This window comes from Onychomys torridus, chromosome X (assembly GCF_903995425.1).
Source record: "Onychomys torridus chromosome X, mOncTor1.1, whole genome shotgun sequence".
NCBI classification, from domain to species: Eukaryota; Metazoa; Chordata; class Mammalia; order Rodentia; family Cricetidae; genus Onychomys; species Onychomys torridus.
The window spans coordinates 109,933,114-109,960,351 of NC_050466.1; the positions used below are offsets into that span (position 1 = coordinate 109,933,114).

Here is a 27,238-nt window from a genome sequence, read left to right on the forward strand (position 1 = left end):
CCACTTCCTCTATCCTATCTTAACACCTCTTCCATCTCTTGTATTCTGTTGGTGATGCTTGCATCAGTATTTCCTGTTCACTTACCCAGATTTTCCATTTCCAGAATTCCCTTGGTTTGTGTTTTCTTTATGGCCTCTATTTCAATTTTCAAGTTGTGAACTGTTTTCTTCACCTATTTGTTTTTTCTTGGTTTTCTTTGAGGACTTTCTTGATTTTTTTTTCCAATTTTTGATTGTATTTTCCACAGTTTCTTTAAGGAATTTTTTATTTCCTCTTTAAGGGCTTCTATCATCTTCATAAAGTTATTTTTAGAGTTGTTTTCTTCTGAATCATCTGCATTGGGATGCTCAGGTCTTGCTGTTGTAGCACCACTGGCTTCTGGTGGTGCCATATTGCCCTTTATGTTGTCAATATAATCTTATAGTGGCATTTACCCAGTTTGGGATAAATATAGGTACATGTGGTCTTTTGTGATGTCTTTGTTGAATGAATCTTTTGTTCCTTTATTATCTGTTTTTTGTTGTCTTTTGGCCTGAATGGCCAATGGTTCTGGTGATTGGCTCATCGTCAGGTTCAGTAGGATTGTCTCAGCTGAGAATTGTGGGTTTGGGTGCCTAAATCCAGCATACCCTCTAATTCATCTGGCTGGTGTGGGCTTTACTTACGCCTCTGTTCTTCCAACTGGTATGGGTGGTACCTGTGCCTGTTCTTCCAACTGGTGTAGGTGGCACTTGTGCCTATATGGTCTGATATTTCATGGGAGGCCTGTAAATGGGGAGGATGTTGGGGTAGGTGAATTGACTGGCAGATTGGGTCTTGGGGGAACAGAGTCCAGTGGATGACGATTGTGGTGTTGCAGCCTGTCTGCACGTCTTTTACCTGCTGATGGGCTGCTGGAGACTGCACCAGCGCAGTGAAGTTCCACCACATTTGGGGGCAGGGCCCAGATGGCTTTCTGGAACTGAGATGGGAAGGGGAGGGACACAGGATGTAAACTGGATCTGTTTTTGTTGTTGTTGTTGTTTTTCAAGACAGGGTTTCTCTGTGTAGCTTTGCGCCTTTCCTGGATCTCACTCTGTAGACCAGGCTGGCCTCGAAATCTACCTGCCTCCCAAGTGCTGGGATTAAAGGTGTGCACCACCACTGCCAGGCCACTCATCTTTTCTTAAAACTCATGCAAGTGGTGCTTCGCCTACAGGGGGTGCTGTTCTTCCAACTTGTGTTGGTCTTGCTTATGTCTATAGGGTTTGCTGATGTTGTGGGGAAGGGCTGTCCACTCTGAGGATGCTGGATTAGGTAGATTTGGGTGGCAATGTGGGTCATGAGGAAACAGAGTCCAGAGGATGGCAGGGGTGGTGGTTCATCCTGCCTACACGTCTCTCATTTGCTGACCAGCTGCTGGGGACTCAATTGTCTCTTCATAAAATGATAAATACATTTATTTTTATTCTGTATATATTCTATCTTACATCTTTGTTTTACTGTACTTTGAGTTTGTGTTCGTCATTGAATTTGTACCTAATAATTGCATACATGTTTAATATTCTAGTTTTAGCCTATCTCAATCCTTAATTGTTTGGGGTGCTGCATGTCTTTATTTCCAGAAAGTGATAGATGGTGGTAGAAGAATCAGAAATTCAGGGTCATTCTTTGCTATAAAGCAAATTTTAGGTCTACATGTGAGATACTGTCTCAAGCATAATAATATTTACAAGAACAAATCATAACCATATATAAATGTTTCAAATATACTTATAATTAAAACAAAGTTACTTGTGCAAATATCAGTACTGGGAGGCACTTTTTGACATGTTGCAGGTTCTTCTGTCTCTTAACAATGAACTGTAGACAGACAAATAGAAAGTTATGAGAAAGAAGATAGTTATTTAAGAGAAAAATTAACTAGACTGAAATTACCCCAGAGCTGGATCATAGTTTTGCTCCCAAAGAGGGAAAGAGGGGATCCCATGACTTTTCATGAGTGGTTTACATTTGTTTGTTTGTTGGTTGGTTGGTGGTTTTTTCCTTTGCTGTTTTGTTACACATAGACAAGATCATTCTTCTAAACTTTTGGTGCTATTATCTTTTATATGTTAATCTCTGGATTTTTTTTTTTTTCTGCTGCTTATTCCCTAGTCTCCCTCAGGCCCACCCCAAAGAATTGGAGTACCAAAAATCTTTTCCTTCAACAGAAACATGATTGACTGTCTTCTGTGTGAAAAGGTATAGAGCTTGCCTAATAAAGGCCATAGAATTTTCTTCCTATTGTGCCCTCCATTGGACAGAATTCTCCTTTTCATGTTCAGGATATTCTGGGTCAGGAGAAGGATAGCTCTGGAGGGCCAGTATCTCTACTTGCAGAAGTTGTTGAATTCTACAAGATAATAGTTGAATTATTAGGTTTAGAATACAAAAAACCTTTAGTGAAAAGCTAGAGTCAGAAGTATGGATAATAGTGCCACTGTAGGTATTATTCCCCATAGCAAGCTCCTTATTGATTCAAAGATAGATCCTAGGCATGACTCCTAATAGATCTCAGAGTTTAGATTTGAGTATACCTTAATCATCTCCTCTAATTTTATTGGTCTATGATCAACTTACAGTGAATTATTAATCTAAAAGCAGTATATTTATTAAACATTATGCTAACCCCTCCCACCCTACTTTCAAAAAAGCTAAAGCCCTGAAATTCTGAATGAACATTTGTGTAAGGAAGTGAAGGTTTTTTCAATATAAAAGTAGCCTTTCATGTCTACTATAGTAGCAGGGACATACTGATATTTCTACTGCTACAGTTCCCATGGGGAAGAATTAACTTTTCATTATATTCCAACTCAGTCTTGGTAATTCAAATGTGGGTTACCAGTATTTAGAGTACCAAACTCTGTAAGTTTGATAACCCTGGTGTTGTAACTCTGTTTTTATATGTATATAAAAAGGCCTTAACAAAGGATCCCAAGAAAATCTCTATAGTACACTTTAGTTTCTGAAGGTAGATGCTGCAGTATATGGGCCTTGCCATCTCTGAATTAGAACAAAAGTATCCTTATACACACAAAAAAAAAATCTGATGGCTGATAATCTAATAGCAGTAGACCAAATATATTTATGAGAAAAAGATATGGGAAAATTTTTGTGTTGTAAAGTAATCCTGTACCTCGGAATCCCTAAAAGAAATGGGTCAGTTTCCAAGTATCATCTTTGCATATTGAAGGAGAGTGGGTATTGTATGAGATGCTTGGCAGGTCACATTCTGGATGGTAGGCATAAGAAGGTTGAATTATGGACAACTGTTTGGGTAGCCTTGTATCATTATGTAGTTATAAAATGCTGTTATTTTGACAGGGGTGTGCAAACATTAAGTCCCCAGTATCACTGATTAGTTTAGCAGATTCAGAATGGTTACTGAGAAAAATAGTTAAATTACCTGTTTCACAAGGATACAGGAAAAGTGGGATCTATAAGACTTATAGTCTGAATCATCATCTTTCTCTGGTTCCCAGGGCAGTTTTTATCCTTCTCATACAAGCCACCCACTGGATTTGTAGAGGAGACATTTAGAATCCTTATGAATGGTTCAGTTCCAACAGAATGAGAAAAACCAGGAACTGATGTTTTTAAAGGAAATTATATGGCTCTTTGGCTTGAAGTCCTGAAGGAAGTTTTTCAGTTTTGGTATTTAGTTTGCAGTCTCCTCCCCATCACCCATTCATGGTTTCACTATATGGGGTATACTTCAAACATGCATATCTGGTATTAATGTGAGTCATTTCTTTTATACTAATTGAGAAGCCTCAAAGGAATTTCTTGTGGTGCATTTATTACATTTTAGGACAAAGCCATCAATGGAAGTTGTTGATAAAATCTGCTACCACTTTTAAAAGAGACACAAATAGATTACTTCTTCCTCTAGGAATAGGAAAAATGAATAAAATCAGAATAAACTATTTTATTTCACCTGGAGCACATAAACTGCTCTGTGTTGGTTTAGGATTATAAGAGAAAAATAGGATCATCAAGCTGTCACTTCTCTTTGTTTTGACTAAATAGTTCATCTACATGCTTTTTGTTTCTTTCAAATTTTTCTATTGCCCCATCCCAGTCAGGGATACAACCAAGTAGTATAACCTAAAAATGTTTTTGTGTAAACTTATAAGCTAATAATAAGATCTTTAAGATGCTGATAAATCAAGATAAGTCATCAGAGACATATCAGTGCATCTCTGCTGTGGATATCACTCTGTAATTGGCCAGTAGCCAGGCAGGAAGTATAGGTGGGACAAGCAGAGAAGAGAATAGTGGGAAAAGGAAGGCTGAGGAGGAGATGCCAGCCTGCCATCCAGGGAGCAGCACGTAAAGGCAACAGGTAAAGCTATGGAACACACAGTGACATATAGATTAACAGAAATGGGCTTAGTTTAAGTATAAGAGCTAGTCAGTAGTAGGCATGAGCTAATGGCCAAGCAGTTTAATTAATACTGAGTTGTAGCTGGAGACCTTCTTTCTCTCTCCCCCCCCCCTCCGCCAAGCCCTGTCAGTCTGACAACCCACTTATAAACTAAACACACAGACACTTATATTATTTAAACTGCTTGGCCATTAGCTCAGGCCTACCATTGTCTAGCTCTTACTCTTATATTTAGCCCATTTCTATTAATCTGTACTTTGCCACGTGGCTCATGGCTTACTGGTACCTACATCTCCCTTGTCAAGGGCTGGCAGTGTTTCCCTGCCTCTGCCTTCTACTTCCTAGAAATCTCTTCTCTACTTGTCCCACCTATACTTCCTGCCTGGCTACTGGCCAATCAGCATTTTATTTATACAGAGTGCTATCCATAGCACTGAGTGATTATTTTATAAGTGGTTGCTGGGTCCGTGGGGCTCGGCAGGACTGGAGAAAACTTCATCTATACATCTTCTTGTACTATTTGAGGTATTTGAAAAACACACATGGACTTGGTTTGTTGCACAGTTCCTCGTAATCCCCTTAAGTATAATGGTGTAAATATAGGAAAGTATTGTATTTATAAGAGTCTACACTCTTAGTATGACTTGTATTACTGGGTAACTTTTGGCAAATGGGATAATACTGAGGTAGTATAGCTCTGCAGAGTTAGGAGAGATAGTTCACAGGAGTTTTGTTGTATATTGTTTCTTGTTTGAAAGGGGGTGTTGCACAGATACTTATATCATTTAAGATATTGCATGTTGCAGTGGTGGTACATGCCTTTAGTCCCAGTACTTGGGAAGCAGAGGCAGGTGGATCTCTGTGAGTTCAAGGCAAGCCTGGTCTATGGAGTGAGTTCTAGTACAGGTTCCAAAGCTACACAGAGAAACCCTGTCTTGAAAGAATATATATATATATATATATATATATATATATATGTGTGTGTGTGTGTGTGTGTGTGTGTGTGTGTGTGTGTGTGTGTGTATGTATGTATGTATATACATACATGTATATATATGTGTGTATATATATATATAATACATTTTTATTGTTTGTGTTTTTTTCTTGCTTTTTCTTTTTTCAGCTGCACTTGAGTCAGATATTTTTGTCATCCAGGCACATGTCTTGGAAGATGAAAGGAAGAAACAAAGAAACAGAGAAGTGAAATTTTGTGGTGTACTCATGAATGCAGTTGATGAAGGAAACTCTAGATATGAAGTGATTTTCTGAGGGCTCAGTGACATTGGGGAACTTAAGTAGTCATACAGGAATTACCATATTGGTTAATCTGGTGACTATTTTTGTCTTGACTAGTCACTAAACAGTTGATATGTTGGCTAATCTTGTGGCTACGTGTGTTGGAAGCAGTCCTATGATAATTTAGACCAATTCACCCTCAGGACATAAATCCTCTTTTGTAGTGTATATCTCACTAGCTTAATGTCACCCATCACCAGCAGCCGGTTTCCCAAGTCTTGGCTTAGCAGCCTCTGCAAAGAGATATATACTTCCTTGTCCTGACATAAATCCAGCTACTTAAGAATGGTGGAAGGGAGGGAGTGTACAGGCACATTCTTGGCCCTCTAAAGGAGGGTGATACAGCTGTAGAAAGGAAAGAGAAAAGTTGAAGGTTGAACTTGTTTCTCCTATGCTGTGAACAAATCAGTCTGTGGTTTCTAAGAGCAGAAGGAAGGAATTGTAGTGCATTGGATCATTTTCTTAAGAACAAAAGAAGACTACAGAAGCATTTCATCCTTTTCTCCTGACAGGCTCTGCCAAATTTCATAGGCACAGATTAGAGTCTCAGAGGGTTACTGCTGAAGTTTTCATGCCTTTCATTAGTTTCTTAAGAATTAATTGTATATAGACAAGTAAATAGTTACAGGAAATGAGATAGATTATTAAAGAAGAGAAACAGAAATGCAAGTGATTGTTCTAGAGATGGACCAAACTGAAGGGAGACAGAGGCACCCTGAGACTTTTTCTGGGTTATTTCAGTATTATACATCTTTCTGTTTAAGATGTTTTCTTACAGGTAGCCAGCATACAACAAGGATTTCAGTTTTCTGCTAACATAACCTTCTTTTATATGTTATTTTCTGTAATGTCTTCTCCCTATTTCCTATTCTTTATTTCACTACAAAAATCAAAGAAGTTTACAATATTAATCTAAATTGTCTTTAAATCACAATATGAAGAAGTGCTATCTTGACTCTTGTCTCATAATTCAGTTCATCATTTACTACAAAACATGCACAAAAAAGACTCTAACACATACATACATACAAGATGGTCATTTTATATCTCATCAAAAAGTTACTAGTTACAAAATTTGAAATTTAAAATATAGTTTATAGTTACTTAGATATAAGTAGTATTTATTTTAAATCAATTTTTAAATAGTATTTTTGAGGTTTCACATAATCGAGTCAATTTTTATTGTCAGAATACAAAGTTTTATAGTATTTCTAATCAAAACTATAAATGCAAAACCTTTATTCTAATTATCAAACCATAACATTAAAAAAATAAAATAAAGACTGAGAGATGGCTCAGTAGTTAAAGGTACTTGCTGCTCTTCTAGAGAATCAGAGTTCCATTCCCAGCATCTGTGTAAGATGGCTTAAAAGCACCTGTAACTGCAGTTCCAGAGGATTGGGCAGCCCTCTTCTGGACCCTACAGGCATTGACACACATAGTATGCACACATATACATACATATACATAAAGTTCTTAAAAATGACCTTTGCCAGGCAGTGGTGGTGCACGCCTTTAATCCCAGCATTCAGGAGGCAGAAGCAGGCAGATCTCTGTGAGTTCGAGGCCAGTCTGGTCTCCAAAGTGAGTTCCAGGAAAGGCGCAAAGCTACAGAGAAACCCTGTCTCGGGGAAAAAAAAAGAAAAAGAAAGAAAGAAAATGACCTTCTATCTCTTCAGATATAGTAGACAATTCTAGGTCAGTTTTAATATGCCACGAATTTAAAAACAAATAAATCACTGCTCCAGTCACCAGAGTAGACCAGTCCAGACACCTTCTCAACTGTTGCCATTATTCTAAGGTGAGGTCATCCTTGCAGATTCGTGAGCTTCTCCAGCACCCTGCGTCTTCTATTCCCCTGATGTCTTCATTTATCATGGCATTTCTTTCCTTGCTCTCCCACATTGTCCCTGTTCCAGCTCATACCTCCCATTTATTTATGTTCTCATCCTCCATTCTTTGCCCTCCATTACCACCCCCTACTCACTCCCAGTTTCTCATGTGGATCCCATCTATTTCTCCTTCACTGGGCTATCTGTATGTCTCACTTAGGGTTCTCCTTGTTATCTAGTTTCTCTGAGCTATGGGTTGTAGTCAGGTTATCCTTTGCCTTACATCTACTATACACTTATGAGTGAGTACATACCATGTTTGTACATCTGAGTCTGGGTTACCTCATTCAGGATGGTATTTTCTAGTTCCATCCATCTGTCTGAAAATTTCATGATATCATTGTTTTTTACTGCTGAGTAGTACTCCATTGTGTATATATCCCACATTTTCTTTATCCATTCTTTGGTTGAGGGGCATCTAGGTTGTTTCCAGGTTCTGTCTATTATGAATAATGCTGCTATGAACATAGTTGAACATATGTCCTTGTAGTAAGATTGAGCATTCCTTGGGTATATACCCAAGAGTGGTATAGGTAGGTCCTGAGGTCAATTGACTCCCAATTATCTGAGAAACCATACTAATAGAGTCTTCATCCAGTTACTGATGGAAGCTGGTGCAGAGATCCATGACTGGGCACCAGGCTGAGCTCCGGGCATCCAATTGATGAGAGAGAGGAGGGATTCTGTGGGCAGGGGACGTCAAGATCATGATGGAAAAATATGCAGAGACAACCAACCACACTAGAGGAAACCCATGAACTATAGACCAATAGCTGTAGAGTCCCCATGGGACTGGACTAGACCCTCTGAATACACGAGAGAGTTACTTAGCTTGAACTATTTGGGGGACCCCCTATTGGTGAAATTTTTAAGGCCACTCCATGTAGTTAAAAGGGAGGTTTATTTTGTGGGGTAACTTACAAATGAAGGGTAGGTTGCAGGGTCTGGGAAAGGTATGGCACAGTCCAGCGGTGTTCTCTGGAGAACTCTGCTCGGTCTACCTCCAGCGTCCAGGGTCCTGGAACCAAGAGAAGTCTCTCCTCTTGATCCTGGGTCTTCAGATTCCTCTCTCAGCCCCGCTTTGTAGGCGTGACCATTACAGAAGCCTTGATGGGGGTTGGAACTTCCAGGCCAAGGCTGGAATGGCTATCCACTACAACCCCCAGGCAGGGGGATCAAGATCAATCCCTGGTGCCTAGGTGAACTTTTTGGAGCCCAGTGCCTAGGGGGTGACACCTTGCATAGCCTTGGTACAGTGAGGAAGGGCTTGGACCTACCTCAGCTGAGTGTGCCAGACTCTGCTGACTCTCCATGGGAGACCTAGACTTGGGGGAGGTGGGAATGGGGGTGGGTTGTGGGGAAGGCTGGGAGTGGAAAAAGTGGGGATCTGTGGTTGGTATATAAAGTGAATAGAAAATTTCTTAATAAGAAAAAAGAAAAAAGAGAAAAATGTTTTTCATACAATGTGCTCTCACCACAGTTCTTCCTTTTCCTATTCATTCCATATGCTCCACACCTTATTTCAGAGTAAACTCTAGGACCCTTAATGAGAGTGACTGATTAATGACAAAAGGAACTGTTGTGAAAGAAATTCTTTCACTAAAAGAACAGGGGAAAGTGGATTGTACGGTCATTGTGCCAACCTGCATGCGGAGGTAGAATCAGTACTTCTTAGTTCGGAAACAGACAACTTTCTTGAGGATTGTTTTTTTATCCAGATGATTAAGAGGCTTATTCAGATTAACTTTTGAAGGGACAAGAGTGTGTTTTTGTTCTTTACAGAAAGGCTCTGCTAAATAATGTCATGTTCTTTCGGCCAGTTTGGAATGTCAATTCACATTCTTTTGACCAAAATTGTATAAAAGTGTTAATCCCACTACCACAATTTAAAACCAAATTTGAATCAAACTTGCAATTTGCACCCATGAGAGTCTGTTAAAGGATATCAAGAATTTATGAAGATATAAAATGGGGATAATACACTCACTGATACAGAACAAAGTAAACAGCCATCATTGTCCTCAATTATGCCCAGGGGTGAATGGAACCATCAGGTCTCTGACCATCCATGAGAGAGTGAACAAACCTCCTCCTCAGTTTTAACTGGTGAGGAACCCAGAAAGGGCTTACCCATTGGGCCAGATAGCCCAAAGGTCATTGGTTGAACAGAATGAATTCCCACAATACAAACTTTAATGAAATACTGGCCAGGTATATTGTCTCTGGCCAGGTCCATCTCTACATTTCCAGAAAATGGTCCAAAATCAGGGTTTACAGTGCCTTAGATATTTCCTATCAGGTCCAATCAGGAGCATGCATACATCCTGACATACCTCCAGCCTGTATCCAATCAGGACAAGTGTACATCCTGATATATTTCCTGCCTGTGAACCTCCCACCCACGTTTGATCAAGCATATTTTGTGCACATGGAACAAACAAACTTGTTTAGGGGAGGGAAAACATGGCTTGTTATCTCCCATAAACAATAGCCTCTAGCATTTCAGGAACTATCTGTCCTTGAGCAAAGGTCTTGCAGATTAGGGACATTTTTGTTTCATGGATCTCTTAATTAAAACTTAAAATGTAACTTTGGCTTTCAAGAAATTACAAATATAAAAGATTTGAAGAACATTTGAAAAGATATAAAATAGCTATGCTTCACCAGGAACAAATGCTTTTCTTTAACAGCCCTCAACAAAGTTCTGCTACCTGTTTCACATGATATTTTGATTTTTAAAGAACAGCAATTGTCCTGAACCCTCCTTTCTTTTACATCACAGTTAAAATTCTATGATGAAGTAATTTTGATACTTTCTTCCCTAAAATGGTGTCTTACCAGGATTATAGAAGGTGGGGTCTCAGGCTGACTGACTTTTAGACCTGTCAGTTTAGAATAAGCTGCCTACTAAAGTATTCATTTCCATTTGTGACAGAGGTTTGATGACACCGATGCATTTTAAACACTGTGTCATTGTACATTTCAACTAATAAGAAGATTCATGTTTTTCTTGTCAGCTTTGCCATTCACACTGGGGCCCGTCACCAGTTCCATGAAGTTTTCATCTCTCACTATTTTGGAGCCCTGTGAGCTAAGTTTGTGCTCTCAAAGATTTATCATCAAGCAGACGCCTCTGAACTGGACTAGAAGAAAAGGTAGGCTGGAACACATCAAGCATTTAAGAAATGTATCAGTTTATCAGGTTTTTAAAGCCCCTTTCAGGAATGAAGAATGTTAGAAAAGATTTGATGTCTGCCCATAGACAATCTCAGACATAGTATTTTGAATATGAGTATCTCTGTACACTGGGCAGTCTTTTAGATATCCAAAATGCAAGTACAATTACTCCTTTAAAAACAGGGAAATGATCACCATCTGGAGACGTAATCTCTGGTAAGGAAATAAAGCATGTGAAGTATTCTTTTCATAAAATTTGAAGGAAAATGTATGGACTTAGAGCCTGTAATATTAAACAAGCTCACCAATCTCAAACTCCATAAGTGCATGTTCTCCCTCATATGAGGAGCTTAGCTTATAATGTATACATACATATAGGTGAACAAATATGTGTGGGTATAGTATAACATGTAGAAAGGGCAAAAAAAGGATATTATTGGGTAATAAAGAAGAATGAAATGCTAGTAAAGCCAATTGTTTTTACTGTTAACTTTGTCATAGATTTTTAGGAGATCTTCTGGGGCAGATTAAAACATAAATTTGTAATTGACAGTGAAAGTATAAAATGTAAAGCAAAGCTCTATGATTTCAGAATGGCTCTTCTAACTGTGTAGAAGTGGACTGGGATATATAGACTTTAGATCTAGCCAGGAGCTTACTTATTTGAGTGGCTACATAAACCTAGCTGTGTGACATTTTTATTTGCAAGTTCTTTACAATGAGGTGTTTTTTATGGAATTAAAACAGGAATGTTAGCATATATTCATTACTTAAAATAATTTTTTGTAAATACAGGTATAGATATTTGTAAATAATTGCTGAGAGTAATATGTAAGAAACTATTTCAAGCTGTTTACAAATATCTATAATATTCTAGAACAAAACCAAGAGTTTAGCCATCATTATCCACAGAACTTTAATAAATGACAAATCTACATAATAGAAGAGACAGTTTCCCAGTGTCACTTAGCATGTGAAATCCCCTTCCCCATAGAAACATAACAGATGTAATGGCTTTTAATTTTATTTCAGGGAAATAGAGTGAATGCTTATGACCTCTTGTGTGGGAACCACATTCTAGAGCATGAAATTGAACTAAAACACAAAAAGAACTATTTAGTATTATAAATGTTCCTTATTGAGAATTCACAATGGTAAGAACAGCTTTGGTGTTCTGTCCAATTCCCTTTGATATTCACTTCAGATTGCTTTCATTTCATAGTCTTCAATATCCTATATTAAGAAAATTTGTGACTTAACATTTGATTCATTTTTTCCTTTTAAAAAAGATTAATATCATTTTAATTATGTATATATGTGTATGTCTGTGTGTGGATATATACACATGAGAGGGCATATGCCCCAGGGTTCTAGAAGAGGGTCTCAGACAGTTGTGAGATGCTGAAATTAGTGCTAGGAATAACGCTTAGGTCATCTGTCAGAGCAGTACATATTCTTAACCAATGAGAAATTTCTCCAGCCTCCTGAAAATTCTTAACAAATAAAATTATATAAACAGAATAATAGTATAAGATCAGAAAACCTGTGGATAAAATTACGAATCTATTGGATGAATTTTCAAAAGACTAGGGTGCTACTGAGTAGCTTCTGTGCATAAACATACTCAGGGATATGACTGTTCATTGAGTGTTAATAATATTCAAAGTTATGAGTCTAAATTATACCTTGTTGTATGTAAAATTCTAGTATAGGAAGTTGTCCTAAGAAAGGAATCAACTCAGAAAAGTCTTTATAATCAATTTAAATAGAAGTAGACCTGTTCAGTAATCAGAGGGGATGTATTGCGTTATGCTTTAACATGGATGAATTTCAACAAGGAATTGAGGTTCAGTTGGACCTGCAGGTTATACTACTTTTATGACATTTCCATATCAGTAAAGTCTACAGATTAAAAAATATGATTTTCTTTGCCTGAATGTGATGGTGGAAATGGGAGTTGTCTTTGAGTGAACTTCAGGGATCTATGTGTGGTTTTAGAAATCTGGTAAAACTGAGTTGTTCAGAATGCTAAGCTCTAAGTTTACTGAAAACCAGCAACAGCAACAACAAAAAATTTAATTGTGCACATGAAAAGTGTGCATTTTTAAGCATTGCTCAATAAAAAAAATTTAAAGAAAAATAAGAATTCTAGAAAATGCAACATCCTTTTAGAGACACTATTTTTTTTTTCAAAGAATTATAGTTACTCAATAGTGTTGATTGGAGTAATGGTAAAAAGTAATGACACTGAGTTGGAAAATAATGGTTATTTATGGCCAATAAAAATAAAGAAGGCTTTCCTTAGCAAAACAATGGTGGCTATTTCTTCATAATCCTTATAATCTAAGTATTAATTGTACTCATAGAATATTAGAATAGATTAATAGATTAACGTTGAACATCTTGTCAAATAATATTGTATAGCCACAAGAATTTAATTTATATCATCTTGAGTCTATAAACTAATTTAAAAGGGAATGATATCCTTAAAGTGTCCATTCTCCTCATACAGTAATATGCAAGAAGGCAGCTACAGGAAGTATTTGTGTTTTTGCTGTTGACATTTTATCTGCAATATATTTGGATTGAATCTACTCAAAAATCAATAATGAATTCCAAAAAAATTTCCAGTCCATACCAAAATAGTTGTGTTCAAGAAGAAAATCATGATAGAAGTTCAGATGATGTGGTTGTTATGTCCACACATGAACACAAAGTCACTGAATACCTGGAGAAAACAAAGAATCCTGACAAAACTTCAAAACCATCAAGCACCAATATTCCTCAGGCTGAGGAAGTTTCAACCCTCACTCAAGCTTTCCATGTGCTGTTAGAGGAAGAAAGTTATTTGATTCAATTTGGTGAAGGGACATTAGCAAAATTCTATGCACGCATCACAGAAAACACTGGTGTCAACTTAGAATCATCTTTTGTCAAAGAACAAGGTCTCTATATAACAGTATTTGGCAACCCAAAATCTGTCATAAAAGCTGAGAATGAAATTTTTAAATGGTGTCAAGAACAAGATTTAACTTTAAGTCTCATTTCCAAACAAGAGCATTGCTTTGTAATAGACCAGACTGGAAAAAACACACTAAACTTGGAACAAGAAGCTGAAATAAATACTCATATCCTAAGTCCACATAAGCAGAGAAAATGTGTGAATCATGTTGAAGTAAATCAGGCAGAGTTGAAATCTTCAGAAGGAAGCCACCCTACATCTGCCAAAAGTAGCAAGGATGATATCCAGACACTAGAAATGGAGAAAACATTTAATTCCCTGACTGCTGAAGCAAGTAACAAAATTTTCAAAGAAAGAAAGGGACATGTCCTCTTTGCACGGTCTAGTGCCAATGAGACAGATACAGATATTAATAAACAACAACTACATGTAGATCAGACCAATTATTGTGAAAATGAGATGACTGAGAAGACAATCCCTGTAACTGAGGATATCATTATGAACTTTCAAGGCAGTTGTACCATAGGTCTCAAAAGAAGTTTTCTGGAAGAGATCCTAGAATCAGTTGGAGATTCAACAGAACATTCACCCTCAGAAAGCATGTTTGATTCTATGACACACTATAGTGAGCCTGACAGTTCAGGGGAGGTAGTTAATGAAATAGATTGTAATGATAATGATAATGTTGTTTCTTCCATCTCTGCCCCTTCTTGGCTACACAGGTTTATTATTGGTAAGAAAGGTGAAAATATAGCTGAGATAACAAATAGTGTGCCAAAGGTTCATATACACTTTACAGCTGAAGGCAAAATTATGCTGAAAGGACCAATAGATGATGTAAATTACGCTCAAGAAAAATTTGACATCATTGTTAACGACCTACTTAATAGAATGGAATGTACTGAGATCAACGGTGACAGTAAGTTTTACAAGTACCTCATGGGGAATAATGGGGAAGTCCTAAATAGAATTACAGAGAAGAACCAAGTCTCTATCTCAGTGTTTCCTGAAAATGAAACAAATCACTCAATCCGAATTGAGGGAGAATCTCTGGGTGTCCACCAGGCCAAAAGAGAACTCCTTGAGCTGGCTAATAATTTGCAAGAGGAGCACAGCCAAGACATAATCATCAAACACCAATTTCACCACATACTTATTGGGCAAAAAGGTGAAAGGGTCCGTGAAATCTGCAAGAAATTTCCTGATGTTATCCTCAATTTTCCACACCCTGCAGAGAAAAGTGATGTTGTCCAATTGATAGGGCCAAAACATGAGTCAGAAAAATGTGCACAGTATTTGGAGAATATGTTGACAGATATTAAAGAAAATAATTTTTCTGTAAGTATTCCTGTCATAAAAAGGCTTCACAAAAGGATAATTGGCAAAGGAGGTTCAAACATAAAAAAAATCTCTGAAGCAACCAACACCGAGATTAGTTTTCCACCAGAAAACTGCGACTCAGAAGAGTTTATCATTACTGGATATCCAGAAAATTGTGAAATTGCACGTAACTGGATTCTTTCAATTCAGCAAGAGATAGTTGATACTACAGAGGAGGAGATTTCCATTCCTCCTAATCTATACAAATATCTGACTCATCCCAAAGAATGTTTGATAAATTCAATCATAGAAGAGTGTGGGAAGGTTTATCTGCATTTCCCAAAAAACAAGTCAGGCCTGCATAAAGTCATTATCATAGGTTCTGTTGAAAGTGTTGAAAAGACCAAAGCAAAGCTTCTGAAACTTGCAGAAGATGAGCAAGCCAAGAGTTACTCTGGAACTATCCATGTCAAATCACAATATCATCAATTCCTTGTGAATAAAAATGGAGGCAATATTTCCAAAATCTGTGAGGAGACTGGAACATGTGTCATTTTACCTAATGTTAAGAACAAGGATCAAGAATCCATAACTATTACAGGGACTGAAGAGGCTGTTAAAGAAGTGCAAAAACGACTAGAGGTTTTAGTTAAAGACTTAGAGAATGAGGTGGAGGATTGCCTAATAATAAACAGGAAATTTCACCATTATTTTGTCATGCGGAGGGGCCAGCTTTTAAGAGAAATGGCAGAGGAGTATGGTGGTGTGGTTATTACATTCTCTTATGCAGGGAAACAGAGTACAAAAGTCACAATGAGAGGAGCAAAAGCTTGTGTTGAGGCAGCAAAGAAACACATTCAGGATATTTTTGAGCCTTTGGGCTCCCATGTTACAACACGGTATGTTATTCCCCAGAAGTTCCAACCTTTTCTCTTGGGACCAATATGTTCACGAATTCAACAAATTGCTAGGGATTATAAAGTTCAAATCAAATTCCCAGACATAGAAAATCCAGGCATAAATATGGATCTAGGCATGCAGGAAAAGGGAAAAGAAAAGTGGAGAAGGACCCCTAAAGATCTTGCTTCTAACTCCTTAAGGAAAAGTGACACCATATTTATCTCAGGCCAAGTGGAAAACTGCAAGGCAGCTACTGAAGCTCTTGCATCTTTAATTCCTGTCACTGCTGAAGTCCATGTGCCCTTTAACCTACATCCTTATATCATTGGGCACAAAGGAAGTGGCTTACGTAAGCTAGTAAAGGAATTTGAAGTTCATATCCAAATATTACAACCTGGAAGAAATTCTGATATCATATCTATTATGGGTCTTGCAGCAAATGTAGAACAAGCCAAGATGAAATTACAAAAGCGAGTCAAGGCTTTACAAATGGAAATAGAAGATCGGACACTAAGAAATTTTAAGCTAATTCTCAATCTAGATCCCAAATGTCGTGCCAAGATCACTGGTCATAAGGGCTTACTGATTGCTCAGATTTGCACAGAACATGATGTTACTGTCCGTTTTCCAAAGAAAGGAAGCCATGAGATGCAAGACCAAGTCACTATTACGGGCTATAAAGAGAACACTCTAGCTGCTCGAGATGCAATAATGAGAGTGTTGCATAAGATCGAAAAAACAATTTCTAAGGAAATCCCATTAAACTACCAGGTTCGTGGAAATATTATTGGATTCCGTGGAAAAACCATCCATAAAATCATGGATCAATACCAAGTAGATATACGTTTACCTCCAAAAGGGTCCTATAACCCTAATATCACTTTGACTGGGCTCCCTGATAATGTACAGAAAGCGATTGAGCATATCCTCAATCTTGAGAAGTACTATCTGTCAGCTGACACAAGCCATGGATCTCAGCAGGAGCATAATAAGAGTATCTCCCTCTGCAATATATCCACGACGCCATCCAAGAGTTGTGTGAGAAAATATGTTCCCTGTTATGCTAAAACTACCACAAAGCTCCCAGATGTGGATAATTGTGAACACTTTCCAAAATTAAAACAACGAGTGTCTTCTAAGACTCACACATCAAAACTGTAACAATGACGATCAAAACAATAAAGTGTTCCAATCTGCTTACCTGAAAATGCTGTCAATTTTTTAATTTAATTTTTTTCTTGAAAATCGCATGTGTGAATACTGTAAATATATCACTTGTCTACCCACTTTGCTCCCTCCTACTCTACCCATGTTTCCTTAATGTCTCTCAAACTCATGACCTTTTCTTTAATTATTACTGTTACACACACACACACACACACACACACACACACACACACACACACACACACTATCAAGCCCATTTAGGTATTGTTTAAAATATATCTGTAAATTACTGTAGCTTCTAGACATAGACATAATTCTCATACATTTGCTATCCATGAGTGAATGCTTAGATCTTTAAAAACATTTGAGTGAAGGGGAAATATTTAGTCTTGCATGACACTTATTTAATTACTCATGGCCTGTTCTTTACATTTTTACGTTACTCATACCTTCCAGTTTTTAATTATTTTCAATTAAATTGTTAGAGATATACCACATGCCCATTAAATTTCAGGGTCTATTCAGGACATCACTATTCATTTAACTTTCATTAAGAGAATTCATCAAGTATAGCAAGGAACCTATATTGTTTCATTAACATAAGTCATAATCACCTTTGCTTCATAAATACTCTGTGCTCTTTTCACTTTTCTTCATGTGTTATATGCATTGCTTATAATTCTTTGGGTAGAGGGAAAATGGCTTTTGTTGTTTTGTTTTGTGAGTTTCTCGTTGTTCAAAGAACAGAAAGGAGAACTGTTGTCAGTGTGCATACATATTTAACGTGATGTTATAGTAACCCCACATGAAAAATATCTTCATGGTGAGATTCCCCAATATGATGAATGCTAAAACATATTGGCTTATCATTTACAATTTTGTTTTCTCCTACCAATTGAGGGCTTCAGACTTCTATAGGTTTTTTTTATTCTCTAGGCACACCCTTCAGAAATCTTCCTTGGAGAAAAATATCAAACTTAAGAAAAGACTGTTTTCATCTTCTTTCCAGCGGTTCTTCTAGGTCTGGTAAATTTTAAAGTGATGGTGCCATGTGCTACTTTAGTGCTGAGTTTCAGTGACAATCACTAACCTCTTGCTTCCATAAATAACTTTTGTCTTTTATTTGAATCCCATCCCCAGTGTTTTCCTTATTTGAATTTAACTAGAAGCCAAGATAGCTTTCCCAGGAATGTCTTCAATTCATTGACTGGTCACTGTGATGCATAAATGTCAGATCCCAGACAACACCTCTGGACCACCCCAAAGCTAGAGCTCATCCTAAGCTCGGCTATGATTGCCATGACTCCATCAAAGCTAAACTGCATATGTACCATGGAGCTTTGTTTGTTCTTACACAGTTTATCTCAGGGTCATTCCTAGTAAATGTCCTGAATTCAAATCCTCTGTTTCCCAGTGTGATGGAACTATGGTTACTATGAGAACTGTATGAAGTTCTTTAAAATATTTGGAGATTTGATAATAAAGATAAAATAAAAAGAGATCTTTTCTATCAAGGATTATGACTAGACCACAAAGAATAAATTATTTTTTTCTAAGTTACTAATTTTCCATATAATTGTATATTGCCTTTCTAAAACTCTATAAACAACTGCATGTTTTCTGTTTTTTTCCTTTTTGCTTTCTTCTAACAATTCAAATTAGAGGGTTTTCCTTTTAATTTTAAAATTTTGACATCCTCTCTTACCCCATCATATCAGGTTATTATTATGAAAGCAAGTATGGGTAGCAATTTGGAAAGGAATAATGTTTAGGTTATGATTATGTGTATTTTCAATTGAGATAAGTACTGACACATTTTCTTTGCATTCCCAAAGAATATAAGAATTCCCCAAAATTCAAATCTTCATTCATAACTATTGCTATTAGTTTGGTCCAACAGATAGTATTTTACAGCAGCACTGAATGATACTACAGATGTTAATGATTATAGACTCTTAATGATCATAGACACATACTTTGGCATTTGTACATAATGTAGGGAAGTTAGTCATTGTTTTAACAGTCAGTCTGACATCTGTTTATCCATTTTTAAAAATGGCTACTACTAACATAGAAAACATTTCATTATACTTTTATGGGTCTCATTCTGAATATCAACCCTTGTATACCAGAATCAGTAGACAGTAATTTATATTCTGCCACTGTAATACCAAAATGAGTTAAATGTGCTTTACTTCAATGCTAGCTAAGTAGCTTTTGACTCTACCTGTTGTGGGCATAGAGGTCCTACTCACAGAGAAGCACTAAGAGAACCAGGAATGTTGATGACTCAGGGTTGTCTTCTCAATGGAGGAAATGCAAATCACATAGCTGCTCCCAGAAAGCTGACAGTTGGATTTTATTAACAACCTGGTGACCTTTTTGCTATCTGTGGAAGGAGACCTCACCCACCATTTGCTATAGAGGCAGACCTCACCCAAATTCCCCAGAATGATAATTGCAGATTCTTCCCTCCTTACACTATTACTCATCTTTAGGGGAGATGTTACATGTACTTTATGGCCTACTGACCTTTATGATATAAGTCAGAGACCACATTAGATTTTAGGCCTTTTAGCTATAGAACTCACCCTCATAGTCACATGTATTTTGTAAAGGGTCTCTATGTAGTGACACTGTAAGCTTTATTATGCACCTGGAATTGGAATGATTTGGCTGATTGTTTCCTGGAACATTTATGCAAATTGTACTGTGTTCTAAATATGCTGACAATGAGCCACCTGATAATAGACTCCTCAAAATCTGATCCAGGTTGACGAAGTCAATCTGTACCAGGTTTTCATTCTTATCTCTTCTTTCAGTTTGATACCTTGTATGACACCTTCCAGGAACCCATAAAATATCAAATTGTTTCAAGCAATGTTTGTCAATGAATTCATTAAAGGGAATATAATGAGAATAAATATAATGTAATGTTATATAGATAATTTTACAAAGATATCAATAGCATAACAAAAAGCATTATGGATATGAAGAAAAGTTAAAAATAAACCTCCTATTATACATTCCAAAAGTAAATGAAACTTCAGAGATAAAATACATCTGAAATAGATTGTATCCCCAAAACAAAATTGCTTAGCTTTGTCAGTTAAGTCTATTATCTGCTGTAAAGTAGCTTCTGATGGCTTCCATAAATAGGTATAACAAATTAATATCTGTTTATAGATCGTCTCTATGAGAGAATGTTAGTCAACTGGTAAGACTCTGGCCAGCTAAATAACAGAGAAAACATCCATATCATGAGTGTAAGTGGAAGCACACCAGGCCTAGGGCTTGTCTCAGTCACTTTACCATAAAGTCTTGAAAGTAATCCACAGGCTTGTCCTCTATCTATAGTTGCCCAGCTCAAAATCCCCAGTTTGTAGTCCAAATTCACCTGCTCAGTGAGAAGATGGAATGTAACATATAGCTATCTCTCTATCCCAGAGGAAAATTAGGGAGATTTTATACAGCCACATAAGCACTTACAGGGATTTCATCTCCTAGAACTGTAAGAAACAAGGGCAAATGCAGTGTTATCACAAAACCAACCAAACAAACAAACAAAAACTTTTTAAGTTCCTTATTGGACAAGGACGCTGAAGCAAATTACTCTGCAGAATGAGCTTCATGGGGGTGGGAATAAGGTATGGTCAGACTTTGAAGTGGGAGAGCAATTAGGAGAGATTGGGTGTCATTATAGTGGAAGGGAAGAAAGGAAGGAGGAAGGGGGAAGGGGGGAAAGAAAGAGAAAAAGAGAAAGACTTTCCTTCAAAATATGGAAAGTCATTTCATTGGGAAAGATAGGGGAAAGTGAGAGAGAAGAAAAAACAGAAACCATGTGCAGCATGATGGGATTGGGGTGGAGATAAGGAGAATACCTTCAGAGAATCACATAGATAATGGGAATTCCTAACTTTTATATATTTTATGGGACAGTAAGCATGACATAGGCAGGTAATGAGTAGGATCATAAATTTATCTTGCAGTTGCAAGAGATGACTGGGCTTGCTATAACTCCCGCCCTTATTCCCACCACACTGGGATCTGTGCACTCCAATCTTCATAGCCAATGCTGTTCATTGCAGGGATCAATGGTGAGAAATGTCTTTGTTTCAAGAAACAACGGCATATATTCTATAAGCAGAAATAAACAAGTTTCTATTTCCCTCTAGTAGAGGCATATGACACATAAAATCCCTGATGCAAATTAAATGGAAGCCAGGAGTCTAAGTAGCTACTGAAGCAATGTGGGAAAAAAAACCAAAAACATGCCAGTAGCTTATGAAGCAGTCTCGCTCTTCTCTCTCCCTGACTTCCTCTAGCCACAACTCCAGGTCTTCAAATTCATCCTGGGCACTGTGTTCACAATGAATCTCCCAGCTTTCACAGTGTACATCCATGGGGCTTCAACCTAATAATCAAGTTCTAGGAACCAAGGGGACCAGGCATGTGTAAACCATACAAGCCCACAGCAATAAGAGTGTTTAAAATCAAAATTCATTGAAATGAAAAGGCAAATGTCCATCAGAGAATAATGTAGTGGCAGAATTAAAAAAAGAGAAGCTTCAAAGTGTGATGGGGGATCAAGGACTGTAAGAGGGGTCAAGGACATCACAAGAAAACCCACAGAATCAACTCTACTGGGCTCATAGGAGCTCACAGAGATCAAACCAACAACCAGGGAGCCTGCTTGAGACTGACCTAGGTCCTCTGTCTACATGTTACAGTTATATAGCTTGGTCTTCTTGTGGGACTCCTAACAGTGGGAGCAGGAGATGTCTCTGACTCTTTTGCTGACATTTGGGTCCCCACCGATCACACTGGGTTGTTTTGTCCAGCCTTAAAATGAGGGAACGTGACTAGTCTTACTGCAACTTGTTATGCTATGTTTGGTTAATATCCATGAGAGGCCTGCAGTTTTCTGAAGAGAAACAGAGGAGGGGGGGGTAAGGGGAAGGTGGGACTAAAGGAAGGAGGGGAAACTGTAATCTGATGTAAAAATAATAAAAATTATAAACAAAAAAGAAGCAAGCACAGTACTCTTAGTGGTACCAAGGGAGGTCCCACTTGCAATGAAATCTGCCCTTGTTCCAAGTGTGGGGGGGAATGTCAGGATGTTTAAAAAAAAACACTATACAGAAGGTATTAATTTAAAAGCCTACAGTCAATTTGAATCCAACCTTTACTATTTATTACTACAGCCCTTGGGAAAGCCATCATTGAGCTTTTGAATTTCATTTTACCCATCTGTGAAATAGAAATGATAATAGTTCAAATAAGGTTATTGGGATTTAAATGCCTGCCATCCTAAGGACTGTATGAACTAAGGTGTTATTGTAACATTCGGGAGAATAGAAACTCATGCTTATAATTAAGTGAATCTTCTTAAGAAAAGAAGAAGAAAAGGAAAGTTTCTATTTTCCAAAGTATTATATGACTCAGGAATATAGAGGGGAAAAAAAACAAACTCACAGAGAAGAGGGAGAGAGAGAGAGAAAGAAAGAGATAAATTTTGACATTTTCACACATTAGCTGTTTGATGACCTGGCTTCTAACTCCCATGCATATGGGAGTTAAAGAGGTAGATACAAAGTATCCTTGGCTTCAGTTTATCTGGGAGTGTAGGTCTGACTTGGCATTAGCATATCCAGGAGAGTATATGTGATTTGCCTTTAGCATATGGAGGTGTGTGTACATACGACCTGACATTGGCATGTCCAGGAGTGCAAGTGTGACCTGGCACAGCATATCCAGGAGGGTACCTGTGACTTAACATCGTCATTTCCCGGAATGCACATCTGACTTGGTATCAGCTTATCCAGGTGTGTACATCTGACTAGGCATGAGAATATCCAGGAATGTGCTTGTGACTTAAAATTGGCAAATCCAGGAATATAGTCTGATTTGGCATCGGCAGCCTGAACAGCAACTTGCTACTTTCTGAGCTTTCACACAAGCACACAAAGTAATTACTTCAAGTCTACCTAGAATGAACTTTTCTACACTGAACTGAATACCCCAGTTTTTAGAGTTTTCAGTCACATAACTGAATTTCAATTCCTATCAGTTCCGGATATTGGAGGTGCTATGCAAATGTGAATCTTTCTAGACCACAGAAGAAAGGGGTGAGTTTAAAAGAGCTTCAAAATGTATCTCTCATTTTCTTCCCAGAATATTTTTAATGCAGCCTTCTTGTATTTACTTTATAGCCAGGCTTTTTATTTGGATCATCAGACTAACAATGCTAGCCAGCAACTTCATCTATACAAGGTAGTTACAATCTATGTTGGGGTGCAACTTTTCAGTGATGTGGCTGATTTCAACTTACTTCTATAAGTAACTACTTACCTATTCTGTATAAGTGATCCTGGTAAATAATTGATTCATCAAAATGGTCTTTGGTGGAAGTGCTTCTTGGTTTTCATCAACTTGACAAAAACTTAGATTTATCTGGCAAAAGAAGTTCTTAACTAAAAGATACCTCCATAAAATTGGCCGGCAGGCATATCTGTGGAATATTGTCATGATTAACAATTTACGTGGGAAGGCCCAGTCCAATGTGCAAGATGCCACCTCTGAGATGCTGGTCCTTGCTTGTATATGAAAGCAGGCTGAGCAAGCTTTGAGGAGTAAGCCAGTAAGCAGTATTCCTCCATAGACTTTGGTTCAATTCCTGCCTCCAAGTTCCTGCTTCCAGTTCCTACCTTGACTTCACTTCATGATGTACTACAATACTTATGCCAAATAAACACTTTCTTCTCCAAATTGCTTTTGGTCATGATGTTTTATTTTGTTTTTGTTTTGTTCCACAGCAATAGAAATCTTAACAAATACAGTGGAATCATATTTTGTTCTGTCTTTATAGCCCTATCCATGGTTAATATATATGTTTATTTTCTAGATAAAGATCACTCAAGATTTTCTCTTGTCTTTTATATCATTATAGATTAAAAACCTTTGGGAAAAAAGGGGGAAGTACTGGGGATATCTTTCTGTATACTGTGAATATGTTGCTCTGATTGATTGATAAATGAAATGATGATTGTCCAGTAGCAATGCAGTAAGTATAGTATAGGCAGGATAAGGAGAGAGAAGAAGGCTGGGAAGTGGAAGGCTAGGTCAGGAGAAGCTTTCTGCTGCCACTGCCATGAGAAGTAAGATGTAAATATACTGGTAAGTCACAAGCCATTTGCAAGGTATAGATTTATAGAAATGGGTTCATTTAAGATGTAAGAACTAGATAGAAAGAAGCCTGACACAGCTGTATAGTGTATAAGTAATATAAGTCTCTGTGTGTTTGCTTGGATCTAAGCAGCTGCAGGTGCCAGGTGAAGACAGGAAAACTCCAGCTACAGATAAAAGTAGTTTTTTGTTCTAAACCAAATTTCATTCTTGGTCTTGTTTACCTATTTTCTTTAGAATACTTAACAGTAGTACATAGTGAGGGAAATATATCTCTGCACATGTTTCTAGATAAATAGATACATAGATAAATAAATAGATTTTTGTTGATCTACAATTCTTGCTATATCTTTCAAAAGAATTCCAACATGACTCTGAGTATAATGTAGAATATAAAATTTTTTTTAGATCAGGAAGTACACATTCATGAATTGAAAATATAGAGGGACCATTGCAGAATAGAACACTCTGAAGGAGTAAAGTCAATAATTGCCAAGGAAGTCATAGTAAATGGTCAAATATACCAATGTCACAGAGAAAATTTCCTGGGGGTTTGAGTGAAAACATGCTACCATGAAAAAAAGTGTTATAAATAGACATGTGTACTTTCCATTTGGCTATCAGATTATTGAAACAATTATCACCATATAATTGGAATGTCCCTGGAAATCCCATGCTGGGAAAATAAAGAGGATGAAGCCTGGTTCCACTTTGGGCATGAACTTTTCACAGAAATAGTGCTTTCATATCATACAGTTGTGACATCTTATCAGATGGCTTTGCAGGAAAGTCTGGTGCCTGGACAATAATGACAGCAGGACCACTCCTTGACCAGGAATGTTAAGTTACCCATGCCTCTGCTTTCTTTTTAAACACAAATGTCATATCAGGTCCTGGGAGATGGACATGAGGGGCTCAGTGTACGTCTTCCCTCTTCCCAATAAGAAGACCACAATGAATAAATCTTCTTCTCATTCTCATTACTTTGTCTCTAAAATTAGCTTATTGACAAGGTGTGGCTCCAGGACCTAGGCTTTGATCCTAACAATTCTGGCATCAAGAATGGATAATTTTGTTAAAATATTGGTCCTAGATTTTTGCAATAAATAAAGTTTATTGAAGTAAAAAAAATAAAATAACCTTTCTAAATGATAAAATAGTCAGTGAATTTAACACATAGAATTGGAACTAAGATATCTCAATTACCTTACTCTCCTTAAATTATTATTTTAGTTTTTATTTATGGTCATACTGCTATAAATGTTGGTATGCTATGTGTAGCATTTTTCTACTACCACCATTTAGTAAATTTTTTTTCACTAAAAAGCTTCAAATGAGTGAAATAGTCTCATTTTGTAGCAGGAATCTTAAAAGTTCTTATTAATAAAATCAAACCCAGAGCCAGGTATTGGTGTGAATGCTGGAAGATCAGAGAAGGAGAACAAGCCACAGCTACCTCACCTCGCCAATTCTTCAGCTGATCCTGTTTCCTCAGACTGGATGCCTCTCATCTGAACTGTGCTGCTCCAAGGCCTAAAAGCTTAACTAACCAAATACTTCTAGTTTCTGGTCTCCGTGCCTTGTATATCTTTATGCTTTCTGCCATCACTCCCTGGGATTAAAGGCCCACTTCTTGGGATTAAAGGTGTGTATCACCATGCCTGGCTGTTTCCAATGAGGCCTTGAACTCACAGAGATCTAGATGAATTTCTGCTTATGGAATGCTAGGATTAAAGGTGTGAGTGCCACCATTTTCTAGCCTCTGTATCTAGTGGCTGTTCTGTGCCATAACCCCAGATAAGTTTATTAGCGTGCATAATATTTTTGGGAACACAATATACCACCACATCATTTTCTATAAATTACAAAAAATGTTCTCCCCTCAGTAACAAATATTAGCTTGTTACTTATTCCTTGTGTTATCCAAATTCAAAATTATATGTGATGTTTTGTTATATATACATTGTTTAAATGTTAAAATCAAAATAAGACTATTCCTTACCAATCCTTACTCACCCTATCAAGTTCAAAAATGATTTCTTCTGGTATTATGCAATGTGTAGTATATATAACTATCTAAAGTCAACATTCTTTGACTTTGAGCACCAGGACTTATTTCATAATCTAACTGTAACTTGCTACCTCCTAATCAACTTGGTAATCAATATCTACTGTCCATTTATTTCTATGAGAGGAACTTTCTTTAGATTCCACATAGGAGATTGTAAAATATTTGTTTTTCAATTACTTACCACAATATCTTTAAGTATATACATTTCTTATAAATGGCCAAATAATTTTCCATTGTGTATACACATTACATTACTTTTTATCCATTTATCAACTGATTGGCACATAGATTATTTCCATTTCTTGGGTATTAGTAATAGAATTGGTTTAAATGAGGGGATGCAGATGTCTCTCCAACATATAGATTTAGAGGGGGGATCTACAAGCAATAATTAAATTGCTAGATTTCATTATAGGTTGATAATTTTTTAAAATTAATTTTTTCTCATAATAATGTACCATATTACCCTCTACCAATAGTATGCAAGGATTCCATTTTTCCCAAATCTTTATCATCCTTTGAGAATCAGCTATTCTAAGTTGAATAAGGTAAAATCTGATTTTGAAATGATTTTCATTTTTCTGATGTTTGGTAGTATTGAGCATTTTTAAACAAATCTGTTGGTCATCCATATACCTACTTTTGAAATATATTTACTTCAGTCTATTGTCTCTTTGCTAAATTAAATCTGTTTTTATGTTATTATGTGGAGCCAGAGCCTTTTCTCTGTCCTGCTTATTCCCACAGTAGCTTATAAAATAATCACTCAGAGGCTTAACATTAATTACAAACTGTTTGGCCTATGGCTCAGACTTATTACTAGCTAGCTCTACATCTTAAATTAACCCATTTCTACTAA

At 37.0% G+C, this 27,238-nt stretch overlaps 1 protein-coding gene across 1 annotated transcript; it reads left to right on the top strand.

The window, feature by feature from the left end:
* The first annotated feature begins 13,382 nt into the window (after positions 1 to 13,382).
* LOC118573762 (vigilin-like) lies at positions 13,383 to 17,117 on the top strand. Its single transcript, XM_036174105.1, has one exon. The coding sequence runs from the start codon at positions 13,383 to 13,385 to the stop codon at positions 17,115 to 17,117; it is 3,735 nt and encodes a 1,244-aa protein (XP_036029998.1).
* Positions 17,118 to 27,238: the final 10,121 nt, after the last annotated feature.

Excerpts from the sequence above, each read along its gene's own strand:
- LOC118573762 (XM_036174105.1), top strand. The coding sequence starts at position 13,383 with ATGAATTCCAAAAAAATTTCCAGTCCATACCAAAATAGTTGTGTTCAA.